We start from the raw sequence: 11,298 nt of genomic DNA on the forward strand, positions 1-11,298 counted from the left end.
TAATGAACTGGAGTCCTTCAAAAGCTGTGTTTAGAGACTTGTATTTCAGGATTGTTTGTTTTTTTATCAGAAGGCATTAAAATGAAGTTTGCTGAAAACAAAAAGACCACCGAATCCTGAATTGTTGAGGTGGACTTCTAAAAATTTTTTTTTAAGAACATAACCAGACAGAAAGGGATACGTGGAGGGGAGGTGTGTAATAATGCTACTTTATGTTCATGTAAGTTGACTATGCAACTCGTTAGTGGCAGGGCACAACGAGACAAGGGCCTTGTCCCACCTGACTTCCATGCTGCCCTTACTGTGATTTGTGACCACATCACACATGGGTCATATTTGGCTTCAAGTTCTTTCAGTTACATTTTCTGGCTGGCTGTTGAGTGACCACCAGCCTCCTTCCCCCCCCAGTGCAGACTGCCAGGAGAGCAGGGGACTGAAGGAGCCTGGCCTGCAAACAGGGTAATTCCCACCAAATTCACTGAGATGCCACACGTGGATGCATGATGATGTCATTCACGTGTTTGCAAGTTCAGCTGTGCATGGGTATTTGCAAGTGATAAATGCCTTGGTTCAACCTTCTGGTTTTGAGGTCATTGGTTATTTGCAAAACTGGGATAACATTTGATTTTCACACTTAGATGAAAAATAGGTTTTATTACATGGTTTGGCTCACAACTTAAGTGGTATAAATATATATACATATACATATATCGTATAGTGGTATAAATATATCTATAAATATACATGTATTCTTTGCTACACCTCAAACGTCACCATATCATCTTTGGGCTTAGCAAAACAAAAAGATAAAAGGACGTGCATTCTATCTTTCCCTGTGCACATTTTGGTTTCTTCTCTAAAGTAGCAAAGCATTTAGGTAAAACAGCATTGTCTGCACCACTGGACACAAGCACTGAGGTAATTGTTGTTCAACAACTTTGCAATGCCCTTTTCTTCTTTAATTAAATTAACCACAAAATGTACAAACACAAATACTGAGAAAAATCTGAGTCGTACAGGAAGGCAGGAAAAAAAATTATGTGCCAGGAAAGGACTTTGTTCCCCACTTCTACCCAGGCAAAGTGGGAGAGAAAAATACAAGTAAAACCGAACCCCTTCTTACTCAGGGAATATGATAATCTTTTTTTTTTTTTATCCCTGGAAGGCTCTGGCCAAAAAAACCCCAAAAAAACCTAAAAACCAGAAGAAAGAAATCTGCCCAAAGCCCCCTTTTAGGCAGAATAATATTGGTGTCTTTGCTTTTAAACTGCTTTTGGAAACAAAAGAATGTAAGTGAGATTTTATTTTGGAAAAGCCACTTTAAGCTCATGTGTTCCTTTGGTGTTAAAGTTACATGATAATGTGCGGGGCTGGAGCTGTGCTCTAAAAACCTGTGGTACTGTCCATGGCAGGTCAGCATTTGCTGTGCCACATCTGTTCCAGGGAGAGCTGCAGGTAGAAGAATCTTTCTTCTCCCCTCAGAGAGGCAGGAGAAAAAGTTTCTTCCCTGCTTGCTGCTACTCTGGGTTGTTGGTTTGCTATTTTTTTTCTCCTTTTCAATTCCCAGTGGGGTGATTTGTTCATGAAAGTACACAGCATTTTTTTCAAACCAACAGATCTAGGATTCTGTATGTCACATGTCCAACTTTGGCAATATGAAAAACCACATTTGTTTAAAAGACATTGGTACATAAAACACATTTACTGAAACCCTAATCTTAGGTTCTTAAAACAGATGTGCAGAAAAAAAATATCTACAAAGAATGGCCCATAAAACAAAAAATAATAACATTTAAAGTAAAAATTACAATGAATTTTTCCAGTCATTGTAAACATTTTCCTAATTATTGCTTTTAGAATGATTAATTGCATAATAAATTATGAAGTACTATCATTGAAAAAATAATTATGGATAAATGATTGTCTCTTAGTAACTGGCGAGGCAATGCAGAGTCCTTTGCCCCTTTTTATGCCCTGAGAAAACAGTAACTTTGGAGTTCCTTCTTTCAGCTGGAGAGCGTAGGGAAACTACTGTAAGCCAAGATTGCTTTGCAGCATTGAAACTATGTACAAGCAACTGCTACAGGCACCCTGACTTGCCAAGTCATAAATAAAAAAATCACTTTGCCAAAAAGTCTTAAGGGTCCATTGGTTCAATTGTTTCTTGCTTGACCTTTACAGGTAACAGAGGTAGTGGGTGACCGTGAGGCAACTTCATAACTGACATATCTGACGACTCGTAAAGGTTGCATCCTGAGGAGATAAGCCCATTTCCCAGGTTCCTCTGCAGAGAGACTTTCAGGTTAGCTCCTTCCATTTCCCTCCTGAGCATGGTCAGTATATCCTTCTCCACGATCGATGTTAAGTCGATATTATCCTCCACTTCTTCCAGCTTGTCAGCATTGTCACTGATGTCGAACTTCTCGATCTCCTCATTGATTCGGTTCAGGTCCTCCATGGAGCGGCCGGAGGCCGGGGCGACAGGGCAGTTGCCCTTCAGGTGGACCTGGAGGCTGCAGAAGTGAATGTAGCTCTTGTGGCAGTGGATGCATTTATGGGGGCGTTCCCGGGTGTGGAGACGCTTGTGCAGCTTCAGGTGCACAAACTGGGTGAATTTGGCTGGGCAGAGCTTGCACTGGTAAGGCTTTTCTCCAGAGTGGAGCTGCAGGAGGGTTTTGAGATTGCTGGTGCTGCTGAACCGCTTGTGACAAACCTAATGTGGGGGGTGGCAGAGAAACAGCGAATGAGTGGGAGGCGATTTTATGGTTTAAATCACAGACACCTAGTAGGAGACGGCAGGATGAAGCAGCAGCTTTCTATATCTTCACACTTTCTCACAAAGGGAAAAAAAATCCCCACCTTTTTATTTAAATATTGCTGAATGTCATTTTGAGTGTGGCTGATGGCAAGACTGTATCAGGCAGGTGTTGCTCTAGCAGGCTGCAGGCAATCGTGCTGTCTCACAGACGCTGCTGCACCAGGGCTGGGCCCGGCTGCGGTGCAGATTCTGGCCCTGAGCAGCCAAGGGTTTGTCCCTCAGCCCTCCCTGCACACTGTAGGGGGTGTGCAAAGCCCTGCCATCCCTTTGGCCTCCGAAGGAATCGCCTCTCTCTCTGTGTTACGTACCTGACACTCGTGGGGTTTTTCTCCCGTATGTACCAGATAGTGCTTCTGGAGGTGAGCCAGCTGTGTGAAGCCCTTATTGCAAGTCTGGCATTTAAATGGTCTCTCTCCACTGTGTACTCGGAGGTGCACCTAGGGAGAGACAAAGCAATTAACAATTTGCAGTTTCCAGTACTACAACAAAAGTGCTTTCAGATGTTTTCCAAAGTCAGCGGAAGAGTCCCATTGCCAAAATACAATGTTATCTAGTTAATTAGGTGGCGTCAGTATTAAAGCACACAACCACGCTTTCTTGCTGGGGGGATGCTGTATTAAGCCCAGACACATAAACAGCCTAACAAAGCAAGGGAGGCCTGACCCTGCTTTTCCTCAAAAACCTACAGGGAGAAACCTGAGCCTTCAAAGAAGGCTCCTGTCTTATTCTCCACTGCCTACCTTTAGATTGGAGAGCTGGCCAAAGGTCTTGGAGCAAACATTGCATTCGTACTTGATCTTCCCATTCTGCTTTTTCAGTGGGTATGGGAGGGTTTTGTAACCGGTCACATTCCTCTTACTTTTAATGAGATTCATGGCTTCTTCACCGCCGGTGGCAGCCAACACCACTGAGGTAGGTTTAGGTTGCATTATGTGTTCCGAACTGGCTGCTGTACCAGCGGTGGGGGACCCACTGGTAGGGCTGCATGGCTTGTCCTTCATGCTGGCAGCAGCGCCCGTGATAGAGAAGGCACTGTTGGGTGCTGGTATGAGGAAGTCTCTTGGATGATCAGGCTGCAGCAGTCGACGGCCTCCTTCACTGGGCAATGAGCTGGGGAGTGTGGTGGGGTTGAGCATGTGGTGGGAAAGGCTACCTCCACTGAGCAGGTTGCCATAAAGAGGGTACATCCTTGGGAAGAGATTGAAATTGTTGATGCCATTGATATTGTTCAAAGCGCTCAGGTTATTACAGCTCATATTGAATGGAGGTAACAGGAATTTGGGGTAATGGGGGTTATAGGACGGTAGAAAGGCAGGTGAGAGGTGGCCAGGAGGTGCATATCCAGGATAAGACCCCAATCCTTCTGAGCCATATGATCCATTCAAGTAAGAGTATGGCTCTCTGTGCTCTTGCGAAGTAGGTGCCAGAGGTGAAACTGTGACACCCGGACTACTGTGAGGGCTTGAACTTTTTAAACTTTGGTCTGGGCTGCTCCTCCCGGAAGGACTTGGTGTAGTAGATGCCTGGATGGGTGAGTGAGTAATGTAGCTGGGTCTGTCCATGCCATATGCTAAGGAAGCTTTCAGATAGTCTTCAGGAATGTGAGGTCGGATCGGGTAGACAACTCGAGGGAAGAAACACCTCTCTGGGCTATAGTTCTTACATAAATCATCCAAGTCTTTTTCTGGATTAACTGGTGAAATGTTGGTCTGAAAGAAGTCTTTTCCTTTAGGAGGATTGGATTCCATTTTCAGAATTTCTTTCACACTGTGCTCCTTCTTTGGGACGCTTTTCTGATAAAGCTCATCTTTATCAGTGCTGTGCTGCTTTGGATTAATGTGGGTTTGTGCTGAAATATAAAGACAAGATAATGAATATTTAGATGTGTCACTGGCGTTATCTCTTTTCAAAACAGAATCTAACCCCTACAAGTTTAATGGGAAGGAAGAGCTACTCTCAGAGATGAGCAATCATTTGACTTGCCACAAAACTAATGGTTGTGTGAAGAAATGCCTGCTGGTATTAAGTATTAATAAAAAGCATTGTTAATTTAAAGGATACCAACCAGTACCTAGAGATCTGGATGATGATACATTTGCAGAGTGCCAGCCTCCACTCTGCAAACTGATTTCAACTTTCTTCCCCCTTAAATTTGCCTAGCTTTGCTGTTGAATGTCTCTTTAAGCAGTATTTCTAATAAACGTGGTAATGAGCATTTGTTCACAATACAGGTTTAACTGAAGGACTTTGCAGAACACAAGCTCCCAGAAATGTTCCTCAGTAAAATAACAAGGCATGACAAATCAGGTTTTGCCAAACCGCAGCAGTCACTTCACCAGCCAGTTCAATTACTTACAGTACCAAAAAAACCATGGCTGGCTAGGATGAAAGCCTTCTTCAAAGAGAAGGTATTCTCCATCAGTAAACAGATCATTACTCATTAAATATACTGCTTAGGAACATCTACAACAAAGCAGACTATTTACTGCAGATTTCTGTGGCATTCAGTCTATGCAAAACTCCTCTGCTTACAGCTGTATTTTATAAAAAAAATGCTGAAGCAAAGCAAAAGAAAGCAAGACTGGTTGGCTCCAGCTTAAGTTGAAATGTGCTTTAAAAAAAGGGGGAAAAAGAAATATGTATTTAGAAGGAAATAGAAGCTAGCATACATTCATCTCAGTACAGCACATATTCTATTTATTTGTATTCAAAGACCTTGCTGTCTGGACATAATACAATCTTAACAGCACACTGAAAGATGACTTCAGTAGAAAAACAAATCTGCCTTTATCTTTGTTACATACTCTTGATTACTTGTAAGATATTTTATTATGGGGGAGAAACTGTAAGATGGTTTCATAATCATAGTTAGTGTAAGGCTTTCCATCAGGAGGTACAAGCCAACACCAGTAGGTACGTGACTCAAGAACACTGCAGTCCTTTAGAAACGTTTCTGCTCCCGTGACTGACTGTTCTTACTTCACTATCTGAGGTGAGAAACAGTTATTTCTGATTTTTGGAGGATCATCTGAACCAAGTGAGGAACATGAGAACGGGCAGTGACCACGCTGCTTTGAACACAGATTCTTTGCTTCACTATTCACTACCCTGATGGAATCTATCATTTGGCAGCATTACCCTATAAGGCAAAGAAAGCCATTTATTAAACATATCCAAGAAAACAGCTGCTTGCAAAACATGTTCCTACTTACAGCAACCCACTTTACAGTAGCACCCTTTCTGAAATGGCATTAGACTAGTAACAAGCAAATTCAGTTTGAGATTTTTGAGTAGTTTGGATATTTTCAAGCTCCAATGAAATGCAATTGAACACAGTTAAGTTCAATTAAAATATGTATGATAAAACGTAAAAGTGTTGTACAGCAAGCATATGCACACATAAGCGCACAGACAGCTTCCCAATTACTTCTCTTAGTGTCCAAAGTTTAATGCAGAGCTCTATCAAAAATAAAGTAATAACATTTTGTGTTCTCTGGCTTTAAAAAACATCTACTTTCTTTGGTAATTTTGTCTGTACTCCTGGACTGATAACTCATTTTCTAAACATCAGCCAGATTTTGGGGCATAGCACAGAGGTCCTCCTAGGTTCAAGAAGCTCCACAATGGCACTGTGAGTAATATTATCTGTATCTTCTTATCAGCTGCCTTTCACCAGAGCAGTGTTTCAGAGCAAACATTCCTGGTGACACTATCAGTATCGGGAAGTATCAAGACCAGGCAGTATTGAAAACTGGACAGGGGGGTGGGAGGTAGGACTTGTGAAGTCTTGCAGCAGGAAAAATAAATAAATACCACCTTATCAGGCCCGTATCAGTTTCTCAGTGGGGTCTGTCAAGCAGGAAGTTCAAATTGACACTTTTCTCTTTTAAAGAAAAAAACCCAGGGGGAGGGGAAGAGGAAGGAGAAATGCTGGTGGTGCTGGAAAAGTGATAGAAAAACTGGGGCCTCTTCAGCTGGAGAAAGAGCTCCCACTGTCACAAGGTTAAACATGAGGGTGGGGATGTACGTGCCTTATGTGCAGGAGCAAGCCCAGAAGTGACAGAAAGGAAGTTCATGCAGAGATCGTAATTTTCTTTGTGCAACAATCCCATGCTCGCTCTTGACTGACTAAAGATAATTGCTCTTTTCTTCCCTTCTGAATTTTCCCAGTAAAGCTGTCCCTCCTACTAATTTCCATGTGTAGACAGAAGCTATGATATTTAAAGAAATTTTTTCAAGTCTAACTGTGATAGCTGTCTTTAGTTTGCAAGCTATCTTTGGTCCATAAATCCCCTCTTGGCTTTTTCCCTTATTACCTGAGTACAAGGGACACTTGGGAAGACCAGAGAGATCAAAACATAAACAAGTGTGTCAGCACTGTGTAAAATAAGAGAAGGTAATGTCCAGGGCCAAGGAGAGGTTCTTAAGTTTTATACTGAAGGTCGATTTAAACCAGGGCTGAAATTGATTGAGAGGTTTACAACCCTTCTTGCTGCTCTTAAAGGAACCATATTTCAAAGTTAAAGAGATATATTTCTTATAAATGGAATTTTTTTTTAACTTGTGATCTTTGATTTAAGTTTTTACCAATCAGAATGTCTCCCATTCACTCCTGAAATGCATTTCTCCCCCCACTCCCATATACACACATATATATACACATACAGTAAATATAGGCACATACTCTTCCAAGATCTGTCTAGTTTCTGTGGTCAGAGGGACACACAGAAAAGAGATTCACAACAAAACAAGAAAGGTGCAGCTGCATTTTTTAGTTACTGATCTGAGGGCGATGCGGGGGGTGGAAGAAAGGAAAAAACCCCCAGACGCCTCTTGAGGATCCTGACACTTCTAACTGAGGTCAACAGATTATTTGCTCAGATCTGAGATTAGTGAGTGCGTGCAAGAGGAAAAGGGACAAAACGCCTGTTACTTTTAAGTATTGATAAAACTTGGGTGAAGGAGCTGCCTGAAGTCACTCCAGTGTGGGTGTTCCAGCTACAGACTGCTGCAGAGCTATAGACTTTGCTCTCGGTTCCTGTGCTCTGAGCTGTAGGCTGAGAAACATTTCATAAAAACAATGATCTGTTCTTTTCTAAAAACTTGAAAAACGGTTGTCGGCAGACAGTAATTGCAACAGTAATTTCAGGAGTGAGATGGTACTGAACACTTCGAGAGGTAGAGCTTAATTATGCCGATTCACATTTTCGATCTAAATTAAGCACCTCTTTTGCTAGTAGAAAGAGAACCTCGAAGTTGTGAAGCGGGCAAAACAAAGACTGTTTCCACTAAAAATGAGAACAGAGACCAACATTCAGAAGTACAAAATTTGATCATCTGTTTTCTAAATGTGTCCATGACAGTGTGACATGCCTTTATAAAATCTTTTGCTCAGAGAATGTCTTTCTGGGAGCCTTCAAATAATTCTCAATATTAAGAAAACTTCAGTCCTCAAATTCTGATTTTGTGAAGACAACTTCTCATATCATTTAAAAATCATTTTCCTGAGCCCTTTTGAACATTCCAGGAGGCATTTTTTTAAGCAAGTGCAGATGTTTCCTCTCAACCCAAACAGAAAAGCTTCAAAACCAGAAAGTGAAACTGCCCATAAACAAAAGGGAAAGCGAGTGACAGGGCTGAGCTAACGGCCAGCATGTCAGGGCCAGCAGGAAGAAAAGAAGAATAAATCGCATTTAAGAAAAAAGCATTACGAAGTTAATCTTCACAGAACTGGAAACGCTTTAAATAATGTCTTGTTAAACCTGTTAACGAAACAAAAAGATTGCCAAATATTTTGTAAATATGCAAATTATCTTCCCCCAGCATGAACTTTTTTTCTAAAGCTTGACCAAAAGATGTCACCTGCCTGTACTTGACTGAGGAGACAAACATGACATGAGCAGCAGGAAGTTGCATCATATGATTGCAATATATGAACATTATTAACAAATAGTCATGTCCTGAGTCAATGCAATTGTTTGGATTTTGTTGGGTTTTTGTTGTTTGGTTTTGGTTTGGTTTTTTTTTAACTGTTACCCTCTCCACCCCTTCATCCTAAAATAATCCTCCCATGTTGAGGTAAGAATGAAATTCTAAACCATTTGGAACTGCCAAAGCAAATTTCCTCAGTGTTTGCTAAATAAAATATCACAGACTAAAAGACAATCTGAAGGAGCAGTTGAATGAGGTTAGGCACATTTAACAAACTACTCAAAATTTATTTTTAGCAGAATACAGAAATCCTGTGCCACCATACTTAAAACTATTTACTGGACAAAGGCACCATCTGAAGGTGACATCTCCAATCCTGACAGAAAACATTAGAGACCTCAAAACAGGCAGGAAGAGAATGCCATGTGAGTTTCCAGCACTGGGATAATGTGGAGTCTTGCTTCTACCACTATTGTGCAACTCCTTGCAGTCACTTCAACATCCATTTGAAGTTACGTAGCTCCACTTGAGCTAATCATGGCCGTGAAGGTAGGTGTGTGCTCCAGCGTCTGAAGGACTGGGTCAAAGGCCCCAGTTCAGGAAAACACAGAGGACAGGGTTAAACCCACAACTAAGTACATGCCTAATTGCTGTCTTGCATCTGGATGCTTTCCTTCTGCGGCACAAGTGAGCTAATGCTGGGGAAGTTACCTTTAATTTGAAAGTTTGCTGTTACACAGGCAAGTAGATGTTACATGTGGGTGTGTAAATACATTTATGCTCTAAAGTGGTAGTTCTCTCATTTTTGAGGCCACTAATTACAGGAAATAAAGCCAGAGAAATTCCCTGATACATTTTTCCCCGGAGGCCCATCCTGCTCTGGTGCTTAAAGAGGAGCTAAGGTGCTGAACTCTAAGGCTGTGATCCCCAAACCCTTGAGGCACTTAAAGCAGCTGCCTATATTTTAAGTTGGCAAGACTGGAAGGTCTCTGTAGGTGTGTGTCCCAGGTGGCCTCTCCTGTGCTGGGCAGCCAGCCAAGGTAAGACTCTTCCAAAGCCTCCCACAGGCACCAGTGTGCACTGCACACCCAAGACACAGCTAAGGGAGAGATCTGGGTGCAACACACCATGGCCACTGGCTGCCTCCTGCCCACACCAGCGTGTATCCCATGGGAGGAGGCCCTGACTTCAGCTTGCCTCTTGGGACCCAGACTCCAACTTTCCCTCCCTCCTCCTCAGCGGGTGCCAAAACCAGCAGCCACAGGCTGGGAGAGGTGGTGATGCACCCCTGCTCTTCTGAGGGAAGCCATACCACTTTAAACACCAAATTATTAGCAATCCATTTGGCTGGAGAGGACTTTCCTGACTTCTTAGCAGGTTGGGGGGTAGGAGGGGGTCCCCTCAAGCAAGGCTGTGTTCAGATGTCCTGCTAGGCCAAAGCCCCACATCTGTAGCAGGTACAGGGTGCCAGAGAACTGGGGACAACTCCTGCACTTTACTCATGGATGAATGCAGTGCCAGCGTACCTTGGCCAGCCTTTGTGACAGAGAGAGGCTGGAGAGGCAGCACAATGCTCTCTAATTTTAGATTTTACTAGTGGCCTGCGAGAAAGGAGCAGAAGAAAGCTAAACAGTGCTGGCATTACAGTAAACTCATCTGGTTCCAGTACTAATGCTGGGAAAACCACCCCTGCTTGCACCATTGCTACAGGGACTTTGGCAAATAAAGATTTTGGGAGACTTTTGGATTTTTCCTTCACACTTTTCAAAAGGCTAACTTTAGAAAACCTCAATCCTTATGGTACCTGTAGGGGTTTTGGCCCATCTGCAGGCTTTAGGCCTGATTGTGTTGCTCACAAGAATGAGGGGAGAAGAAAAAAAAAACGAAGAGTTTTTCTCATTTTCTGAATTTCTTTTTTCTTTAGGTGGAAGGAGCTAACATAAAATTTCTAAATGGTTTAAATGTAATTATCTTAAAAAAGAGAAGAATATCTATTTCAAACTCAGCAGCTGGAAATACTGCAAATTTTAAGGCTGAACTACAAAAATGTGGCTCAGGTTCCCATTTCTTTAAATTCTTATACTGAGCCTACTACTTTTACTGAAATCAGTTATTCTGCCACGTCCAGACACTCCTAGTTTTGACCTGCTTAAGAGTAACCAGACACAATAAGAAACAGTCTACAAATACATTAACTGCTACTTCTGCAAGGAAGCCTAAGGTGCCAGCAGATGCAGGAAACTGAACCCATGTTTGTGTATCCTCCTAGCTGGTGACCAAATATGCCTGACTAGATTTTAGCAAACTCCTCATCCACCAGAGCCCTACATGTTGCTCTCTCATCTCACATGCAGGTCCCACTGAAAAGCCAACAGCTCATTATATCAGGAAATAAAACTGCACAGAGAGTGGTGAAATGACACATGTGAAAAGATGACAGAATCAGTGAGACAGTTTCTGAACAGAGAATATAGCTGCATAAGACATTCCCTCCCTCTCTTCTCTCTGTCATTAGGAGACAACAAATTTTCTTCTAGTAATTTGTAGGG

General features: G+C 42.3%; 1 protein-coding gene across 2 annotated transcripts in view; it reads right to left on the reverse strand.

Annotated features, from left to right (window-relative positions):
- Nucleotides 1-1,767: 1,767 nt before the first annotated feature.
- Nucleotides 1,768-11,298, reverse strand: part of PRDM1 (PR/SET domain 1) — a 22,154-nt gene continuing 12,623 nt past the window's right edge. Inside the window, exons 4-6 of one of the 2 annotated variants that reach the window (XM_014309297.2) lie at nucleotides 3,559-4,667; nucleotides 3,127-3,255; nucleotides 1,768-2,713 (exon numbers count right to left, since the gene is read on the reverse strand). In XM_014309297.2, coding sequence (XP_014164772.1) covers nucleotides 2,138-2,713; nucleotides 3,127-3,255; nucleotides 3,559-4,667 — 1,814 coding nt within the window. In that variant the 3' untranslated portion in view covers nucleotides 1,768-2,137. The remainder of the gene's footprint in view (nucleotides 2,714-3,126; nucleotides 3,256-3,558; nucleotides 4,668-11,298) is intronic. The other variant, XM_005426598.3, reaches the window with a different exon arrangement.

Source organism: Geospiza fortis, unplaced genomic scaffold (assembly GCF_000277835.1).
Source record: "Geospiza fortis unplaced genomic scaffold, GeoFor_1.0 scaffold486, whole genome shotgun sequence".
Lineage (NCBI taxonomy): Eukaryota > Metazoa > Chordata > Aves > Passeriformes > Thraupidae > Geospiza > Geospiza fortis.